The 18,024-nt window shown below is 39.8% G+C and overlaps 1 protein-coding gene across 1 annotated transcript in view; it reads left to right on the forward strand.

Annotated features, from left to right (window-relative positions):
* Positions 1 to 18,024, forward strand: part of CD2AP (CD2 associated protein) — a 160,506-nt gene that overhangs the window by 88,220 nt on the left and 54,262 nt on the right. The window contains exons 4-6 of the mRNA XM_084624761.1: positions 668 to 768; positions 8,536 to 8,656; positions 12,550 to 12,737. Of these exons, the coding sequence (XP_084480887.1) occupies positions 668 to 768; positions 8,536 to 8,656; positions 12,550 to 12,737 (410 nt within the window). The remainder of the gene's footprint in view (positions 1 to 667; positions 769 to 8,535; positions 8,657 to 12,549; positions 12,738 to 18,024) is intronic.

Consider the following 18,024-nt stretch of genomic DNA (forward strand, 5'->3'; position numbering starts at 1 on the left):
AAAAGTTTTGTACTCCTCAGATTCCAATGAAACCCATGCCCCCCTTTTTTTTTTTATTATGTTCAGGTTCTGAATGCTCAGGCAAAACAAATATTATTACCCCCAAATTAATACCTAACAAGGTATTTTTATTTCATGCAAAGGATGTCAGCATTTCCTTGCTGTGCAGATCATCTGACATTTTTGTAGGGATGGGTGTTTGCGAGAAAGTGTAGTCATAAAACTTGAGATTCATAAATGTACACCAGAATTACTCCCTATGCCTAGATCAGTGCAGTAGGTAGCTGACAGCTGTTTTGATTGTTGCAGTCTTCTCACAGGAAGTAGCTTGAAAATAATTGAACTGCTTAATCTATGACTCAGTTATGTATTAATATGCTGGTAATAGGTAGTACACTGTTCACTCCTTTGTAATTGGCAGAGTGTAAAGCTCAAAAATGGAAGCAGTCAGTATTTGTAAAGGTCTACCTAGCTCAGGGCAAGCTGGATTTATACTGATGTAAATGGACAATTGGAAAACTAGAAACTAAGGAAGTATAGTTAGCTCCTTGGGATGATTTACAGGTGTTCAGATATGATCCTTGAAAGATTTGAATATGGAAAAGTACACAATTTATTTTTAGGCAGTTTCATTTTAATTATGTTTTTATAATGTCCCTTCCACCAGAGTTAAAGAAGCGGCAGTGTAAAGTGCTGTTTGAGTATATTCCACAGAACGAGGATGAACTGGAGCTCAAGGTGGGGGATGTTATTGACATTAATGAAGAGGTAAGTTATGTTTATAGAACTAATCCACTCGCATTTGGCCCAAATGAAACCTTTATTTGGCTGAAACATTGCAAAAATGGTGAGGGAGGCATGATTTTCTGTCTCTAAAATTTTTAGTTTAGAGGTTTTCTGTTTTAGGAATAGCAAAATGTTGAATTAACAAAGACCTAGTGTTTAGCAAATACTAGTCTATAAGTTATTCAAGGAATAACATGTACATTAGTAAATCATGTTCCATTACACCTTAATTTCCTAAAAATACTTTCTAGTTCTTTATGGTTTGTACGTGTGATCTTTGCCTAGAGGTTGTGTTGCTATACGGACTCAGGTTATTTCTGGCAGATCATCTGTAAGTTCACACACAGGAGCCAGGCTTAGATGAGAGTTGCATTATTAGACTAGACTTTTAGGGGTTGTCTTTTCTTGCAAAGTATTGTCTTTTATTCTTGAACCTTTGAACAAATCAAAGTAGCAACAAATGTGTAGTAGATCAAACTTGGCAGCCATTTGCTGAGGAGTGCAGATCATCATGAACACACCACTCCATTGCATTCTCTTTGCATTAGCATACTGAATACAGAGTGCAGTTAAAGAGCTCTGTCTTGATATTGAAAACCTTTCATGACATTGTCCCTACCTACCTGGAAGCTCAACCATATCCTCCCATGATCGCTGCTTTACTAGAACAGTCAAACTTTCAACCAGTAGTGGGGTGGCTTGTGAGTGTGGGAAGAAGGAACTTTCACAGGAACTATAGCATAGAACCTAGGGAAAAGGTAAGCATGACCCCAGAAGCAGCCATTTTCGGACCTAGGTGCAAAATTTATTCTTCAGCTCAACTTTCTCAAATCTGCATGTTTTTCTAGCTATTTCTCCTAAAGTCTATGAAGGAAGGAAGGGAGATTTACTGTTCCTTCTATTTTTAAGCATTTGGGAGGCTCTCGGATACTGTATTATATGGGGGGACAATATAATTAGCTACATGGAAACCAGCAGTGTTTTATTGTTTGTTCGTTTTTTGTTTTTTTTAAATATGCGGTTTGACCTGGCTCCAGCTCTTCAGATAAGTTTGACCTATTAAGGGGCGCTGATATCCTCCCCAGAATAATACATGTTGCAAAAAGGGCCTTGTATATCCAGAGAACAGAGCAATCCTCATGATTTCAGATGTTTAGGGTTAAGCCTCATTGACTTGTAGAATTTTTTGCTAATTTTTAATAAACAGAGCAAATGCTTTTGCAGATTATGGCTTAAAGATGACTTCTAAAATCACAATACATAAGTAGTTTTTTTACTCCTCCAGGCAAATCTCATATTTTTAATGTGTAGTTAATGCTTAGGTATAACAGTGATAAGTTCTTTATCAACACAGATAGAGAATATTGCTCATTCAACAGGCAGTTTTCATTGACATTAATAATAAAATGTTTACGAAATTGCTGTTCCCAAACCTTTGATCCCAAGATCTGAATTCTTTGTATCACATGATGCAATGAATTGTACCAAGCAGCCTTACAGAAGGTAAAAGATCCAAGGCAATATTTAAACAAGCTACCTGATGCTATTTTTCATTCCTGGCATCCTTCAGCTGTGTTTGTTCAAAGGTAGTAGTGTATATGTTTGATATAGATCCAGGCATTGTCACTGGCCTTCTCCATCAGGTTTCCAAGTGACTTAATGACCCTGGTTTACTGGGAGGAGTGATCCTGTAAATGTGGTGGCTGTTGCAAGGACTAATGTTAATAACATTTTTGATTTTTTTTCTGCATCTTCTCAAGAGTTCAATACAGGGAGTCCTCGGACTTATGACACAATTCATTCCTCAGAATTGCGTTGTAAGTCAAAACTGCTTTTCCCATAGGTATCAGTGGTATGAAGGGGGGATTGGTTCCTGAACCAAGGCTTCATACGTGATTTTTCACCACAGTAACCCAGATTTTTGTACTAAATGAATTATAGATGACTAATGTTGCAACATCAATGTATTTACTGAACACTGTATTTTGTAAACAGCATTCAAATAATCACACAAACTCACATATGCTGCCCAGAGTGCAGGCAAAACACAGGCTCAGAAAGCCAGGAAGAATGGCATACATGCTGAGTCTAAGCAATCACTGTTCATGCTTTTTAATTGGCTGAGCCTGGGGCTGGGAGCCAATCAAAAATAAGTGGCAACCGGACCTGGCAACAAGCTATCTTGCTGCCTCAAAGCCAATCAGAAGCGACCCCTTCCAGCTCCATATCACTGTAATGCAATCAGGAAGTGATTTCAAGCAATTTTATGGAAATCAAGCATCATAAGGGTGAAACAAGTGTTGTAGGGGCGAAATGGGCAGTCAATTGAAAAGCGTCCGACGTAAGTTGGGCTTCATAAGTCCAAGGACTCCCTGTATCTAGAAAAATGGCATAGTAGCTGGTGGAATGCAGATTATCAATCATACAGCAGGACACTTCCATACAGCTGCTGTCATGGTGATAATTCTAGCGTGATTTAGGATAAAGCTGACAAAGGGGGCAATTTTTGCTGTTTAGACGCAAAACCAGGAATGTGAACAGTTCCAGGAAACCATTACAAAACATAAAACATACCCAATGTGGCTTACCTTACAGGTTGCTGATTTCAATGAGGGACCAAAGTGCTCCTTGATAAATCTTGAGACAGAAGATATATAAATGACAATAATGTAATTCCCTTCTCTCTCAGGCTAGAGAGAATTCTGTTAACGTGCTTGTCTGTATTAGAAAAATAATCAGCTATGCCAGATTGAATCCCTCGAGATCTCTCTTCCGAGTGACTGTCGGAAGAGGTTCAGTAATTAGTTCAGTTTAAAAAGCATTTGTTTAAATATTTAAAATGCTTAGCCTAACCTGAGTAACTGTATAATCTTTCTGTTGTAAGCCCTTTGTTTCCTCAGTCTTTTCTTTCTTTCTGTTTGTTACCCCTGCTTATCATCATTATTATTATTTGATTTGTGTCAACATAGTGCTTTGAAGCCCCAGTCTTGTACCGTGACCCCGCTGTACTTGGTGCTATACAAACACAGAAACAAAAGACAGTCCGTGCCCCAAGCTGCTTAGAATCTGAGCAAAACTAGATGGTAAATTAATTGATTGGGACCTTCTTTGTAGTAATATTTATGACTTCTGCTACTACATTTACTGCTGCTACATAATATATACTCTACAGCTGCAGCAGCTACAGATCTCAAGAAGGGTTGAGGCCATATTGGGCTAGAAAGTGTACATACACGGATTAAAACAGTCCCTGCCTTGAAGAGCTTAGTCTAAGAGAAGACCGATATAGACCAACATAAAAAGCAACTTGCCAAAAACACAGTACAATTTTTCCTCAATTTTGCCATATAATAAACCCACTTTCCCTACCAATTTCCCTTTTTCCAGCTGTCAGTCAAGGTTTTAATGTGTCCTTTTAAGCCCCTAGCACAGATTTGAGAACTGTAAAACAATAAATACTAATGTCCTGTCATTCAGACTCATTCATCTATCGATCTTTCATTTACAGCCGATATTTTTAAATGTGTGGCCAGTGGTTCATTTGATTTAAATTATGTAACATCAGTGTTTTGAACAATATTCAAGCTTACAATTGGTAAGTGTTAGCAGCAGAACTGGATTTCTTTTTGACTGAAGGTTGGGAGTGAGCGAGCTTGCTTGGATCAGTTTCTCCTCTGTTTAGGCATCTGAAAATCACAATTTTTATCCCATTTTTTGTTGCAGTGGTTATGTTTGTGAATGTTTCTATGCAACTTCTTTAGTGACCACTATGTACAGATGGCGTTTAGTGAACGTAGTAGTAGTGCAACTCCCTCTTGTGGTCAATACTGAACCTGTTACATGCAAATGTAATGCAGTAGAATTCCAAATATCCAAATCGCTTGTGTGATTAAAAAAAAAAAGGCTTGGATAATTGGGAGTCAGTTAACATGAATTCTGTAGATTCGGGAGATATGCTGACAAGTTAGATGTTTGGACACTGAAGGTTTGGCTTCTGAGGGCTATAGTTCTTGTAAGATCTACCTGATTTAACCACACATCTGGTTGTTGGGTTGTAATTCTGTACCTGGCAGAGGCAGGAATTTAACCAGGAAAGAAAAGTATTCTGTTCATGTTGTTATACCACCCCATTGCTAAACTAGCTGATCATTTAAGAAAGGAAGAAGTGAGCTTAGCAGGAAATGAAGAGTGGAATTCACATTTCTGTACCCCCAGAAGTTTTGGGGAGTTTTGGACAGCACTCCTGTAGGTGATCTCAAGGTTGTTTTTTTTGTTTTTTGTTTTTTTAAAAGAATCTGAATAAATGGAAGGGATTGTCTCATAATCTAATGAAACAATTTTTGCCTTTGAAGATGCTTTTCTAATGTTCCATACATCCAGAAATAATACCTATTTTAAATCAGTTTTGTTGATGTGTCACAAATGTATGCACTATATTTAGCACAGAAATGTCTTCTAAACAGTTTCATGCTGTATTGCTTACAAAATGCAGTGATTGAGTTGAAACTGTAAATAAATCTTTTTGTAATCTGGGTATTAATTTCATGTCAGAACAGAAGCAGATTATATGAAATGGAAGGCAGAGCTTTGAATAGCTACATTTTTAAGATTAGATAATACCGAAGTTCATAGCTATTTAGTATCTTATCAAAGCAAGTACAGCTATTTTTTTTTCACATGGTGAAATTCAAATTGCTAATTGAATTTCTTTCCAGAATCATGCATGTCATTTCAAAAGTCAGTTTTTTCATTGTTGAAGACAGCATGACAGCGCTTCAGTGTAGACACTACCTATGCTGGATTCTCTTGGCCTAGGTAATCCACCTTCCTAAGAGGCAGTAGCTAGGTTGACGGAAGAATTATTCCATTGACCTAGCGCTGTCTACACAAGGACTTAGGTCTGCTTAACTATGCCACTTACAGGTATGGATTTTTCACACCCTTGAGCAATGTGTTATGCCGACTTAATTTTTAAGTGTAGACCAGGTCTTAGCCAAGTGGAAATGTTTCTCTGTCTGGGTGCAATAGAAATGTATATTTCCAGAAGCTGCAGGTATTCCTCTTATTCTTGACTATCTTCTTTCCCCCAAAACAGTGGGTTTGCTCTTCAACTCTTTGTGCGTCCACTTGGCAGCAATCAGTATGTACCACCCAACTTCACATAGTTACTCAGTTTTTGCTCACCCTCTGACCACTAGAGTCTGGAAGAGTCTAATCAGACTCTGTCCTCCAGTAAGGAAACCTACTCCTCAGCGGGACTTAAACCTTGTTTTTTCAGTGCTTGTTTGCTTGCCATTCTAATCCGTGGCTACATGTTCCATGTCTTGCCTGACTGTGAAGGCTGCATTCTTAGTGGCCATCACCTTAGGCAGGAGGGTGGGAGAGCACTGATGACAGATCTGTCTTATGTCATATTCCATGTCTCATTGCATTTACATTCTAAGTCGTTTAAGAGTTTCACCTGAACCAGTCAATTCACTGACCTGTCGTTTTTTGGGTTTTTTTTCCCCCTTCCCCATTCCACATGCATCTGAAAAAGTGAAACTTCATTCCATTGAGCATGACAAGCCATAGTCTTTTATCTACAAAGGATAAATCCAGTGAGAAAGAGTTTGAGGTCAAGCTCTATCCTCTGAGGATCCCTAAATGGATTTCAAGTGGTATCTCATTCTATGAGCTCTCTAATCTTCCTCTGCTTCGTTGGGTGCAGGCTCATCCTACAAGAGCACAAGCAACATCAATGACATTGCTTCAGGAAATACCTCTCCTTGACATTTGCAAAGCGGCTATGTAGAGTTCCATCCACACATTTGCAAGACATTATGCTTTAGTACAGGACTCCCGATGCATCCTTTGGAATGGTGGGCCTTCAAACTGCTCTGCCTCCTGTATCCTCGCACCCTCCTCCTACTTGAGTACTGCTGGTCAGTCACCCACAGTGGAATATACACAGGGCCCAGCAGTCCATGAAGAAGAGCAAGTTAGTTACTTCTAATAATTGGAGATTCTTCAAGTTGTGTGATTCCTATCTGTATTGTTCTACTTGTCCTCCTTCTCCTCTGCTTCGAATCATTCCTGGATCCATGTAGAGGAGGAGGATCTGGAGAGGTGGTCTGTCTGCTCTGCCCTTTATCTCCTCAGTTGGAGACATAAAGAGGGCAAGGGGGCATGCCGCGAACGAAGATTTCTCCTACTGGGGGCGCATGGAGCGTGTGCGTACCCACAGTGGAATATGGATAGGGATCACGTATCTTGAAGAACCTCCAGTTACTATAAGGTAAATAACTTTTCCAGTGATATGTACTCTAGGAATAGCACACATGTCTAGTTTTATTACCTTCTTCTTGAAGTACAGTTTGGGGTGTAAAAAGCTGAATGGTGCCTGAGGAGGAAACTGGCGAACTGTGATAACTGGGCGAACAGTTCCTTTCTTTTGCTATTTGGGAGCATTTATAAGCAGGTTTTGGACACCAGTTTTTATTTCCGTCCCATATAGAATGTGCCAATCAGTGGATCCGGGATTTTTAAAACCAGATCAACAGCTACAGAATTTTAAGTGCAGATTAAAGACAGGGAAAAGGCCTAACGTTGACTACCCAACAATAGTCATCTCATTAGGCAATCATATTCGAGAACCAGGATGTCTTTGGTCAGAAAGACAATCCTGACCATAAAAACGTGTCCTCCAATGGGCAGTCATGATCTTTGCATTCAAACAGTAAATCTTTCCACTCAAATGAAGAAAATGAGCTTTCATTTAAAAAGCATGCCCTGGGTCAGGCACAGAAACCTAAAACACGAGACTAAAACAGACCATGTAAAGTCTCAATATTTTTTCCTGTTACTTTTTGTCCTCTGTATGTAAAACACATCTTCAAACCACAAAGTAAAACAATAATAAACTGCAACTTTTGGAGTATATTTAACTGGTGTTCATTTAAAGAGTGGATTGTGTATATTATGGTTCTGAAAATTATTTAAAAATTATTTTGATAGCATGTCTTTTATACAGTGCCAGCAGGTTGTTTCCCCCCCGTTTCTTTATCATCTAGGCGTGTCAGACTGTTTTTAGTTCTGCTTTAAATTATACAGTTTCCTTAATGGTTTAAAAATACTTCAGCTGAAGGAGGGTCATGGAATAACTAACACCAAGAATCTGGAATCCCGTGAGTCCCAAGAATTGGGGCATTAGAGTTCACCATGGGGTCTCAAGGGCTTTAACTCCTAAGCAGGACTTCTTATCTCCAGTGGGGAAAAAATAAAAATTGGCATCCATTATTTTACAACCAGTTTAATATTTTTCCTTCCCATTAAGTTTGGATCACTTGATTATTGGGAGACGGCAGACTTGTAGAATTCTACTTGGGAAAGAGAGAGGGGATAAAAGATCTGTCCACTGATGATTAGTTTTAATTTCACATCTTTTTTGCCACTCAAAATAGGAGTAAGTGATGAGGGTCCCTCTTATGCTGTAGAATAATTGCTGTGCTGAGAAAAGTAGTGATAAAACACATTTCTTGAGATGTGGCTGCCACTGTATCCTTCATGATTTTCTTCATTTTAAATTTTGTTGAAGTTTTGAACTTTTTCAAAGTATTTGCTAGCTTCACATTGTGTAGTTATAGTGTCTTGTGATAGAATTATTTGAATTCCTACTCTTAGCTATACTGCCATAGTTATTTATTGCCGTATCAGTGAGTTTGTTTCCCTTTGCTTTATTACTAATATGGGAAATATCTCTTTTTACAGGTAGAAGAAGGCTGGTGGAGTGGAACACTAAATGGCAAGTCAGGATTATTTCCTTCAAACTTTGTAAAAGAATTAGAATTGACAGATGATGGGGAAACACAAGACGTTCTGGAGGACACAGGTAATAATCCATCATATTATCTAGAATACAGTACCCTTATCACAGTAACTTATACCAAGAATTTAGTTTTGGAAAGCTACAGCAATAGTGAAAGGAAAGTTATGTAGATTGTGAGGGCAGGGACTATCCCTTTGTAAAGCAAGTAGAATTCTGGCAATACCGGGTTTGAGAGAACCTCAATAATTTGAGAGAACCTCACAAAAATGTAATTACATTTTTTCTTATGTCTCCAATCACAAAATTAAGGTTAAGGCCCGGATCTTGCAAACACTTAAGTGCATAACTTCAGTGATAATAGGAGTATTCATATGCTTAGAGTTAAGTTTTAGGATTGGGACCTCAAATTATAATTCCTTCATATCAAGAAGTAAGTATTTGGGTTTTTTTATTTTTCTCACCCTATTCTGACAACCATGACACTGCTGGCTAGCACTAAGGGTTTAACCTGAATGGATTTGGTAATAGGCCTAAAGCAATATAAAGGTATCAGTAAATTTGCAATACTTCACATGGAGTGTTGAATTTTAGGAGGAGGGGATGCCGGATTCTCTGGTTGCCATTAGCAGTAATGTATGATACATCCCCATTATGCCATGTCTTGTGTCCTTGATGAATTTCCCTTTTTAATATTACCAACTTCAACTATTAACTCATCACTTTAGGATTACATCAGATTTCAATCCTTTGTGGTTATGGTTTCATGACCAGGAGAATGGCAGAAGTAGACTGTAATAGCTGAAAAGCATCATAATGTTGATAGGGACTCCAAGCAAATGTATGGTTTATAGGAAATGCAATGACTTAATCTAGTTTCTGTAAACTGTAATTTAGAGAAGGCTTTACAGTTTGAAGAAGAAAAACTTGCTCATATAGAACACTGTTTGTCCACAGTGATATGCAAAGTGAACAAATCAGTACCAAAAACTGATCTTAAGACCTGTTTTTTTTGACAGCTACATAGTGATCAAAGAAAAGAGAGCATTGCAAAAATTTCAGTAGACTGTACTTTAGTTGTAAGGGGCTCTGAGCTTTTAGTTTCTGGCAAGGTGGTGCCTAGAGCTGGAAGAGAGAATACGCTAATGTGGGGAATATTTCTGCGGGTTTTGCATCAGTGCTGGAAAAGTTATCAGAAGCAGGACAAAAGTGTGAACTGTTCTGAGCAATTCAGGAATTAGTTTAGCAGCTGTTCTGTGAATCAGGACTAAAGACTAGTTGGTTTAAAAATAGCTGTTAAATTCACAAATCCAGTGTCTGTGCTGTGAAATTATGTTTTTCATTTCCAAACATAGTGTTCTGCATAACTTGCAATGAAAGCCTATTTTCTGGTGGTAGCTATTAAGGATCTGTTCTTTTCAGAAATGCTGAATGTGTAACTACATTTGGAGTTGCAGGTGCTCAGCACTTCTGAAAATCATGTTCCCAATAGCTACCATGCATTATATTTTGAGCAACATTATTTTTTTTTCTTCCCTGTTTGCCAGAGACAGCAACAATTGAGTAAGCCCCCCATAAGGGTGTGATCCTTTAAGACTAACATGCATCTTGTAGCCTAGAGGCTTCCTATCAGTGAGAAGAAGAGCTGGAGGGGAGTGCTTTTGTAGATGGGTATTTCCCTCATAGATGCACAAAGAGTAACATGCTTAAAGGAAGGTAGGGAGAAGATTAAGGCCCATATGACCAGTTCTCAAATCACAGTTGCAGGAGGGGGAGTGTTCCATCAGAAATGGAACACAGCAGTTCTGAGGAGTTCATACATACGTACGAGCCCCTAGAAAGAGCTCGAGTTGAAGGGCTAAAGTTAAATGATATGAAAGGGTATTTTGAGTTTGATAAATAATTGGAGTTTTAAGTTTCAAATGACTTTTATTTTTCCCATGCATTCTTCAGGTGGAAAGCCAGTTTGCTTGTAAATACTAGTGTGGGGGTCTTTTAAGCTAAAACATTTAAAAGCAGCTCCTTGGTCAGGGGTGGGCAAACTACGGTTGTGGGCTGCATCTGGCCCTCGAGCTCCCGCCGGGGAACAGGGCCTGGGACTTTTCCCACTCCGGCACTCCAGCCGGGAAGCGGAGTCAGGGGCTTGCCCCACATACGTGGCTCCCGAAAGCAGTGGCATGTCCCCTCTCCGGCTCCTATGCGTAAGGGCAGCCAGGGGCTCTGCATGCTGCCCCTACCCCAAGGGCTGCCCCCACAGCTCCCATTGGCTGGGAATCATGGCCAATGAGAGCTGCAGGGGTGGCACCTGCCGACAGGGCAATGCGCAGAGCCGCCTGGCCACGCCTCCGTGTTCAAGCCAGAGTGGGGACATGTCGCTGCTTCTGAGAGCTCCTTGAGGTAAAGGCCACCTGGAGCCTGCACCACTGACACCCTCCCACCCTCCGAACCTCTCGGTACCAGCCAAGAGTACCCTCCCAACCTTGAACTCCTCATTACTGGTCCCACCCCAGAGCCCGCACCCCCAGCCGGAGCCCTCACCCCCTTCCACACCCCAACCCCCAATTTTGTGAGCATTCATGGCCCGCCGTACAATTTCCATATCCAGATATGGCCCTCGGGCCAAAAAGTTTGCCCAACCCTGTCCTAGGTCTTGAATTCCTGACCATCAGCTGCATGCAACTGTAGTGACATTCATTGTTCGCAAACAAACCACGCGGTTCCCTTAACACCATTTTTCAAAGTTTTTTTTAATCGGTTGTAAATAGTGCACCATGTAACAACGATTAAAGTTGAACAGCTGCATCTGGTGAACTGAATGATGATGAAAAGTAACATGAAAATAGAATTTAGATACTTTTTTAACCTGTTCATAATTAACTCTTTAAAAATAACAGTAATAATTAAAGTAAAATTGATTTGAGTTATTTTCATCAGTTGTTTGAGGTCTGGGGAAAGCTTAAATTAGTAGCTATGATGGGAAACATCCTTTCTTTAATGTTTAATTAGGCCACAATTGCCCTTTTGCTCCGGCTGTCCAAACATGGAAGAATTAACTGTGAGGTGTTCTGCAGTACTTCTGAGTTGAGTGGCTACTGCTGCTGACAGCAATAACACATGCATAGTTCGTTACACCATGTAGAAATAAAAATACTCAGTCAAAAAGATGCAGGAGCATATTTCATCAGAGCTGGTGAAAAATGTGCAGCTGATGAAAATAACAGATTGCCTTCCTGCCTGATGTTTGAGAAATCAGGCCACAAATCAATGATCTGATTTCTTGATGGCGGCTAAGGGTTACCAGTACACGTGTCAGGTTTCAGAGTAACAGCAATGTTAGTCTGTATTCGCAAAAAGAAAAGGAGTACTTGTGGCACCTTAGAGACTAACCAATTTATTTGAGCATAAGCTTTCGTGAGCTACAGCTCACTTCATCGGATGCAAGTGAGCTGTAGCTCACGAAAGCTTATGCTCAAATAAATTGGTTAGTCTCTAAGGTGCCACAAGTACTCCTTTCCTTTTTTCAGTACACATGTGGTGCAGAAATAGTGTCATTGTAAACTGCCTTGAAATGCTTTTTAAAATCATAGAATATCAGGGTTAGAAGGGACCTCAGGAGGTCATGTAGTCCAACTCCCCGCTTAAAGTGGGGCCAATCCCCATTTTTTGGCACAGATCCCTAAATGGGCCCTTCAGAACCTTACGTTTAGCAGGCCAATGCTCAAACCACTGAGCTATCCCTCCATCCTAGACGTAGTCTCTTTCTAAATATCTAGCTAGCAGGAAATGTGTGAACTTAAGGATGGAACTGCAATTCTAAGGTCTATTGGGCAAGACCAATGTACATAAAGACATTTATACAAAGGAACAATTTTCTGATTTGATTTCCAGACTGTCTGATTAACAGTAATAGTGGCATTTATTAATTTATACATTAAAACCATTTTCTCTCAATTTTTCAGAGTCTCTTTTCACTGGTTCTCCCTCACCTGTGGCCTCTCCAGGGAACGGAAATGAACCTGGAGCTGGACCAATAGCACAGCCAAAGAAAATCCGAGGAGTTGGGTTTGGAGATATCTTTAAAGAAGGTTCAGTGAAACTTAAAACGAGATTATCCAGTAATGATTCAGAGGAGAAAAAGCAAGATAAGGTTTGTGGTGGCCCATATTTGAGCATGTTGTCTTAAGAATCCAAATTAAAACCATATTGTTAATATCTTTAATTTAAAAAAAAAATTACCTGGTAATTAGAGCACCTTCTGTCCTAGGATCTTACAGATATAAATGCATTAGATCTCTCAACACTTCCATGAAGTGGTTTAACAACCCTATTTCACGAAGCGGGAAACTGAGATACAGAAAAGCAGATGGAATATCAGTGTATAGCAGAACTAAAAAAGGGAATGCACGCCAGTCCTGTGCTTTTTGAAAACTAATATATATTTCAAGTAAGCGTCAAAAGACAAAGTACAAAAGTGATGGATACCATCCATTCAAAATGATCACTAGGTTGTCACAAGGCAATAGAAGAGAGGAAAAAGAAAACAGTACCTTCTAAACCAGATGATTATCTGATTAGTATTCTATATGTACACCACCTCCTCCTTACCCCACTAATGATACGGCTCTGCCCAAAGTAGTCATCAGTGAATGTAAAGGGTTTCAGTGCTTATCTGTACTTTATTTGAACCTGTTTGATCTTGTATTTTCACAAGAACAGGCTTTTTTGTGAGACTTCCTGATTTCAGTAGTAGAAATAATGAAAATGTCCTTTCTCATGAGATTTTTGTACTTCTGCTTCTGATGCAACCAAGAAGTGCAGAGGTGCATGAATCCTGTAATTTATATTTTTAAAAATCTAAATTGATTCTGAAACAACCAGCGCTCAGGATTGAGTCTTCTATCTTATTTGGTTTGATTGTTGTAGTAATAGGCAGTAGTGTACTGAAAGGGAAAAACTCTGCAGTTAATGTTGGACTAAACATCTGGTTACAGTACACAATGGAAAATATTTTTTGCTCTCCAACCATATTTTTGTACCGTTCAAACTTTTTTTTATATCTCATTACGTTTCAGGTATTGCAGCCTTAACATTGTTCATAAAAAACCATTGCCTTACCGATCAGGCTAGTGAGCCCTCTAGTCCAGTATCCTGTCTTATGCCCTGAATCGTGCGTGTTTATATCCCTGCCAAAATTTTAAATCATTAATAATTTTTTATATCTTCATTGTAGAGGAAAGAGCGTCCAGTGCTTTGGGTGCTAGCATGGAACTCTGCAGACCTGGTTTTAAATTCTCTGCTCTGCCACAGGCTTCCTGTGACTTCGGGCAAGTCCTTTAGTCTTTCTGTACCACAGTTTCCCACTTGTAAAATGGTGATACTTCACCATCTTACATGGGTGTGACACAAGACATGGGTGAGGATAAATACATGAAATATTTTGTGGTACTTAGCGATTGTGGGTAGTAATTTTATTTATGAATATAAATGTCCAGTCCTTTTTATGGATCCTGTTGAGTTCTTGGCTTCGATGTGACCTGGTGACTGAGAGTTCCAGAGTTTCTAATGTGCCACAAGTACTCCTTTTCTTTTTTACCTGTGTATTGTGTAAATAATAAACAAGGTTTTTTGTAATCAGTTTGCCATTCCTGCCTTTATATTTTCATCTTATGCCCCTTTCCCCCCATGTATTATGAGAGAAGATGCATGGAAGTGCCTGATCTTGCTACATCTAACTCAATTCAGTTTGGTAAGGGGCTGGCAGAGGGTAAGGGAATATGTATAGTTACTTTGGTGTGGAATTTATTTTGATATGATTGAGACTTCCACCACTGTTCATCAGTGCTGAGAGGCTGAAGAAAACCTCTCTGCTTAGCATTTGGACAGTGTCCTAGGCAAACAGATTCTGACAGAGTTTTTAACTCAGATTTGGAAAAGCTCAGTTAAAATGTTGTCTGGTTGAATCCACCCGAGAGTCAACAATAAAATGAGAGCTCTCCATCCTAAACTGTTGTGCACAGTAATGCACAGTTTATATAAGAATTCATGTATGGTTCTTAAACCCTTGAAATATCTAAGCACAATGGAGTGTCAAGTGGAGTGCCCCAGGGGTCGGTCCTGGGGCTGTTTTTGTTCAATATCTTCATAAATGATCTGGAGGATGGTGTGGATTGCACTCTCAGCAAATTTGCGGATGATACTAAACTGGGAGGAGTGGTAGATACGCTGGAGGGGAGGGATAGGATACAGAAGGACCTAGACAAATTGGAGGATTGGGCCAAAAGAAATCTGATGAGGTTCAATAAGGATAAGTGCAGGGTCCTGCACTTAGGACGGAAGAACCCAATGCACAGCTACAGACTAGGGACCGAATGGCTAGGCAGCAGTTCTACGGAAAAGGACCTAGGGGTGACAGTGGACGAGAAGCTGGATATGAGTCAGCAGTGTGCCCTTGTTGCCAAGAAGGCCAATGGCATTTTGGGATGTATAAGTAGGGGCATAGCGAGCAGATCGAGGGACGTGATCGTTCCCCTCTATTCGACATTGGTGAGGCCTCATCTGGAGTACTGTGTCCAGTTTTGGGCCCCACACTTCAAGAAGGATGTGGATAAATTGGAGAGAGTCCAGCGAAGGGCAACAAAAATGATTAGGGGTCTGGTACACATGAGTTATGAGGAGAGGCTGAGGGAGCTGGGATTGTTTAGCCTGCAGAAGAGAAGAATGAGGGGGGATTTGATAGCTGCTTTCAACTACCTGAAAGGGGGTTCCAAAGAGGATGGCTCTAGACTGTTCTCAATGGTAGCAGATGACAGAACGAGGAGTAATGGTCTCAAGTTGCAGTGGGGGAGGTTTAGATTGGATTTTAGGAAAAACTTTTTCACTAAGAGGGTGGTGAAACACTGGAATGCGTTACCTAGGGAGGTGGTAGAATCTCCTTCCTTAGAGGTTTTTAAGGTCCGGCTTGACAAAGCCCTGGCTGGGATGATTTAACTGGGAATTGGTCCTTCTTTGAGCAGGGGGTTGGACTAGATGACCTTCTGGGGTCCCTTCCAACCCTGATATTCTATGATTCTATGATTTTGGGCTGTATAAGTAGGGGCATAGCGAGCAGATTGAGGGACGTGATCGTCCCCCTCTATTCGACATTGGTGAGACCTCATCTGGAGTACTGTGTCCAGTTTTGGGCCCCATGCTACAAGAAGGATGTGGATAAATTGGAGAGAGTCCAGCAGAGGGCAACAAAAATGATTTAGGGGTCTGGAACACATGAGTTATGAGGAGAGGCTGAGGGAACTGGGATTGTTTAGTCTGCAGAAGAGAAGAATGAGGGGGGATTTGATAGCTGCTTTCAACTACCTGAGAGGTGGTTCCAGAGAGGATGGTTCTAGACTATTCTCAGTGGTAGAAGAGGACAGGACAAGGAGTAATGGTCTCAAGTTGCAGTGGGGGAGGTTTAGTTTGGATATTAGGAAAATTTTTTTCACTATGGGGGTGGCGAAACACTGGAATGCGTTACCTAGGGAGGTGGTAGAATCTCCTTCCTTAGAAGTTTTTAAGGTCAGGCTTGAGAAAGCCCTGGCTGGGATGATTTAATTGGGGATTGGTCCTGCTTTGAGCGGGGGTTGGGCTAGATGACCACCTGAGTCCCTTCCAACCCTGATATTCTATGATTCTGTGATTCTATGAAATAAAGACAAAAGTAGCAACCACAAAATTAGAAGTTTTAAATAGAAAGATCTGATTTGCTAAACAAAAGCTTACTGTTGTAATGGTTGTTTTGTCTCTGATATTTACATGGAAGGATTTGTAAACCTGTTTAAAACATGCTACATAAATTAACTTTAAAAAAGTATTTAAGGAGACTTTTTAAAGCTGGCTAAATGCATTTTTGTCCGATCTCTTTTCTCTTAGTAAGAAATATTGTAAGCCATTACAATGTTAATGTAAATATCATAGTTGGAATTTCAGAGGTTGATTTAAGTGGAACTGATCGCTTTCTTATAGTGAAAAATTGGTTCTTTAGAAGTGTCTGGGATTCACCTGTTTTCTTTCTGACTGATGTGATGGAGTACAGTTATCCTATCAAAGACATGTTTGTATGATTTAGATTCTAATGGATGATCAGACTTTATACTGTGTGGGTTTACCGTATAGCAGTACCCAAATATGTGATGGGACCAAGCTTGTCTTTTTGTTCACTTAATAGGCTTATCCTGTAAACTGTTATAGTCAGTCTCTCTCTCAGTAAGAAAAAGCAAGGAAGTGAATTGAGAAAAGAGTCTGAACAATTTAAAGGCTGTGAAATAAACCATTTGAAGCTGCAGTTGTATTTAACATACCCACTTATGCCTGGTGTTTTGCCAAAAATAATAATAAAATGCTAGCCAGAATTTGACACTTTTTTATAAGAGATGAATTTATGGAGATTGTCTCTGCTCCAAAGAACTTTTGCAATGTATGACACAGAAAAGTTGAGTACTGGCTGACCCAGAGCAGGGAGTTAACTTTAATGAAGACTTCAGTATTTTTTTTTTTAATTGCTAATGCGGCTCACTATCTCTAATGGTATTTGCAAAAAGAAAAGGAGGACTTGTGACACCTTAGAGACTAACAAATTTATTTGAGCATAAGCTTTCGTGAGCAACAGCTCACTTCATCGGATGCATTCACTATATTTTCCACTGAATGCATCCGATGAAGTGAACTGTAGCTCACAAAAGCTTATGCTCAAATAAATTTGTTAATTAATCTCTAAGGTGCCACAAGTCCTCCTTTTCTTTTTGCGGATACAGACTAACACGGCTGCTACTCTGAAACCTGTCTAATGGTATTGGTGGAGTGATGGGAAGGTATTCGGTAGTGGTTGGTAGTTCGGGGGGAAAAATGCATTTTTAGGATATGTTAGAATGAGGTGAGGGCTTTGCAAACTGGGATTGGAAGGTAGAGTCCAAACTTACACCACTGTGATATGTTTCAGATTCACTTAAGTACCTTTGGACAGTGCACTGCGTTGCAAGATACAGGATGAGCTTTAGTTAACTCCCGTGCCTTGGCTAAATTCCAACTTGGGGGTATTTATATTTTGCTTACTTCCATGTCCATTTTTAATTGGATATAATTTCCTACACTTCCCCTCTAAAACTATTTCTGTGTGCTGCTAAACTAGTTTCATCTTGGAGGTGGTTTATTTCAGTGCTAGGTGGAGTGATTCCTTTATATAGCACTGTTACATTTTTGTGAAGGATGCTCATGTGGTTATATGATCTGTTTTGGCTTGTATGTATTAATCTGGATCTTGTTTAAGCTCTACAAAATTTGGTTTTTAATAAATGAAAGGGGAAGATCAGTGACCCTTGCTCACATGAGTGGTGCTTACTGATGTGAGAAGTTTCAGTAGGATTACTCAGGTGAGTATTGGTTATAGGATCAGGGCCTAA

This window comes from Lepidochelys olivacea (genome assembly GCF_965140295.1).
Source record: "Lepidochelys olivacea isolate rLepOli2 genome assembly, chromosome: 3".
Taxonomy (NCBI): Eukaryota; Metazoa; Chordata; order Testudines; family Cheloniidae; genus Lepidochelys; species Lepidochelys olivacea.